General features: G+C 35.9%; 1 protein-coding gene across 1 annotated transcript; it reads right to left on the minus strand.

The window, feature by feature from the left end:
- Window positions 1–1,775: 1,775 nt before the first annotated feature.
- LOC124891549 (receptor-like protein 35) lies at window positions 1,776–2,858 on the minus strand. Its single transcript, XM_047403275.1, has 2 exons — window positions 2,393–2,858; window positions 1,776–1,999 (listed from the first exon to the last, which is right to left on the minus strand). The coding sequence occupies exons 1-2, from the start codon at window positions 2,856–2,858 to the stop codon at window positions 1,776–1,778; spliced, it is 690 nt and encodes a 229-aa protein (XP_047259231.1).
- Between the last annotated feature and the right edge of the window lie 264 nt (window positions 2,859–3,122).

A 3,122-nucleotide genomic window follows, 5' to 3' on the forward strand; every position in this document is an offset into this window, starting at 1 on the left:
GGAATATATCTCTTTCTTCGTATTCTAGTTCGTGCAATAGAGTCAGAATGTTCCTATTCCATACTCTAATTCCTGCTATGGTGTCTCCCGTATGAAAGTAAAAAAAAAACATCCCAAATTCTTTCCTTACTCTAATGTCCTCAGATATGTCTCATTATTGTGGTGATTCAAGTGCAGAAGTTTAGAATCTAAATGGTATGGTCCTTTCTAATTGAACCGTATAAGACTTAAAATTTGTGCAAGGACTTGAGAAGAGTCTGTTAGTGCTTCAATGTGTATTGATTCCAATGTAACATTGATCCTGATGGAATCGTGCTTTTCAGCTTAAGGTATCAATTGCATTTAGTCCCCTTCAAATTTATGTTACAAATGTCTTGCTTAAGGGGGGATGATGTGTAGTAGAATGTTGGAACTGTATTTCCACCCGAATAGTAGTATGCATTAAAGTGTTATTGTCATGACCTATTGGTAGTGAAATTAGACCAAGAAGTTGGTGATGTGAAGTCACAAAGTTAGAAGTTAGAGCGAGGGTGACTTTTGTGTAAATGAATATTTTAGTTGAATAACCAATGTTCGAGAATGATTTACCCCCTTATGATGATAGACTAATATGGTAACTAGTAGCATGTGTGGATGGTATGGTAGTCCGTAAAGGAAGTGTTTGACTCTGATTTTATTTATACAGAGTAGGATATGTGTCTTAGTTCATTGGATATTGCATATTAAATTTCTGTCTCATGTAATCTTATCAACAAGGTGTTGTTGAAAAAAATAAAGTCTAGTGAAGCCGTGTGGGGCCCTTTCGATTCACTAGCATAGTTGACTTGTCATTCATCTCATTTTCTTGTTCAAAATACAAAATCAAAGTCTAGTGAAGCCATGTGAGGCCTATTTCAATTCACTAGCAACTTGCTGTTCTTGTGTTTTTTTAATATATATATAGCTGAATCTGTTTGCATGAGATTGAGTTGGTAAAGAGGTGATTCGTCCTTGTGTGTTAGTTTAGTAGAAGGTAGAGAATGAGTTGTTAGTCAGGGTGATTTATTGGTTGCTTGAAGTGTGAAAATGGCTATATTAGCCAGTAAGTTATAATTATAGACTCATGGTTGTTGTGAAAATTAAAGACAGTATAAATGTACGATTGAGTGAGTAAGTATGAGGTGAGAAATCCATATAAGTAGAAAAGATTGTATGGGGTTATAATATAAGATTAAGGTTGATCATGTCTATTATGTAACTTTACCCCTTGACCTTCTTTTCGTTGGTAGTTGTAAACTAGTACAACTTGTGAGAAGGTATGTAGTGGATTTTGAGGTGTTTGAATAGAATGTGTCAATTTTATGGACTAGCATAGTATGTTGCACTCATCATTGGTGGTAGATGATTGATGCTAGACAATTGGCTTGAATTTAATGTAGAATGTGGATGTAAGAATGGTGGCACGAGATTGATGATGCATGTTTTGTGAGATTAAATTAGCAGGCTTGATGTGTTAAAATAGTACGTGCTAATGAGTTATGATAAGGAAGACCGTAAGGTCAAGATCAATTATTTGTTGTTTGGAAGTTCTAGTGTACTAGTGTTTCTTGATGTCTATTTCATGGTATCCAAGTGAGAATCATGCATAAGGTTGGGTTGTAAAATCATGTTTAGCACTAGACATTAAGTTTTGAACAATTGATGTCCATGAAGGTGGATGTGATGATACCAAGAAATCATCACATCCACCTTCATGGACATCAATTGTTAAGTTGTACTTCTTGCTATCACTTTGATTACGTACCGGAAAACCTATTTTGTTCAAGATATAAAAATTGCATCTTGGTTAAGTTGCCAATCTCTAGTGGTAAGAATCCATTAAGATTGTTCCTCGCCAGTGACAAAACTTGCAGCACCGAGATATTGAATATGGAGATTGGGACTGAGCCGGTTATCTGGTTTAACTCCATCCACAACTCCATCAAATTAACAAGATTTCCAATTTCTTGTGCAATTATCCCTGCAGTTAATGTGTAATTAATTTTTTTTCTTTTGGAGTAAATAGATAAAAGAGAAAATACTCAATTACCCCCTTGAACTATACCCAAAAAGGCTATGACACACCTCAACTTAAAGGGGGTCCTATTACCCCCTAAACTAATTAAAAGTGTAATTTTGACACCCTTAGTGCCTACGTGACACATACGTGGCACACACGTATGCCTACATGGACACTTCAGTGTATTGTGCCACGTAGGCACTAAGGGTGTCAAAATTACACTTTTAATTAGTTCAAGGGTAATAGGACCCCTTTAAGTTGAGGTGTGTCATAGCCATTTTGGGTATAGTTCAGGGGGTAATTGGGTATTATCTCTAGATAAAATATTACTAGCATTCATAAGAGAAAACATACCTGTGAAATGGTTATATCTGAGATACAATTGCTGCAAGTTACTCAATCTTCCAATTTCACTATGTATTGGTCCATCAAACTCATTTTCCGATAAACCTAATAGTTGAAGTTGTGAACAATTTGACAAGCTCATGGGAATATGACCATGAAGCTTGTTTGTTGATAGATAAAGACCTTTGAGATTCGGAAGACCATTGCATAAGCCATTGGGAAGACTTCCTGATAAGCAATTGCCAGTAAATGAAATGACTTCGATTCTAGAAATATTGAAAACTATTAGTGGTATAGAACCCATAAGTTGATTATATTGTATGGCCAACCAGTTCAGGTTGTGAAGATTGCCGATTTCGTTTGGAATGCTTCCTTGAAGTAAATTTCCAGATAATTCTAACCTCTCCAACCTTGAGGCATTCGAGAGAGACACAGAGATATGACCTTCTACGGAATTGAATGCCAAATTCAACATTTCAAGCTTTTAAATGTTAAAAATATGATGAGGGAAGGGGGCCGGTAAAACTATTATTCTTAAAGCTTAGAAATTGAAGTTCGTGTAAGAACCCAAACCAAGAAGGAACCTCCCCTCTAAAGTTGTTGAAACTTAAATCAAGAAACTTAATCCATCGCAAGCGTGCCATTTCTTGAGGCAAATTTCCATGGAAGTTGTTGCTTGCCAAGTCAAGAGAAGCAAGAAATGAGAGGTTTCAAAGATCTTGCAGAATTCTGCTTGTAA

The sequence above is a fragment of the Capsicum annuum genome, unplaced genomic scaffold (genome assembly GCF_002878395.1).
Source record: "Capsicum annuum cultivar UCD-10X-F1 unplaced genomic scaffold, UCD10Xv1.1 ctg3708, whole genome shotgun sequence".
NCBI classification, from domain to species: Eukaryota; Viridiplantae; Streptophyta; class Magnoliopsida; order Solanales; family Solanaceae; genus Capsicum; species Capsicum annuum.

Coding starts and splice junctions, on each gene's coding strand:
- LOC124891549 (XM_047403275.1), bottom strand. CDS start 2,858: ATGTTGAATTTGGCATTCAATTCCGTAGAAGGTCATATCTCTGTGTCT. Junction 2,000..2,392: donor CAGATATAACCATTTCACAG/GTATGTTTTCTC, acceptor CATTAACTGCAG/GGATAATTGCACAAGAAATT.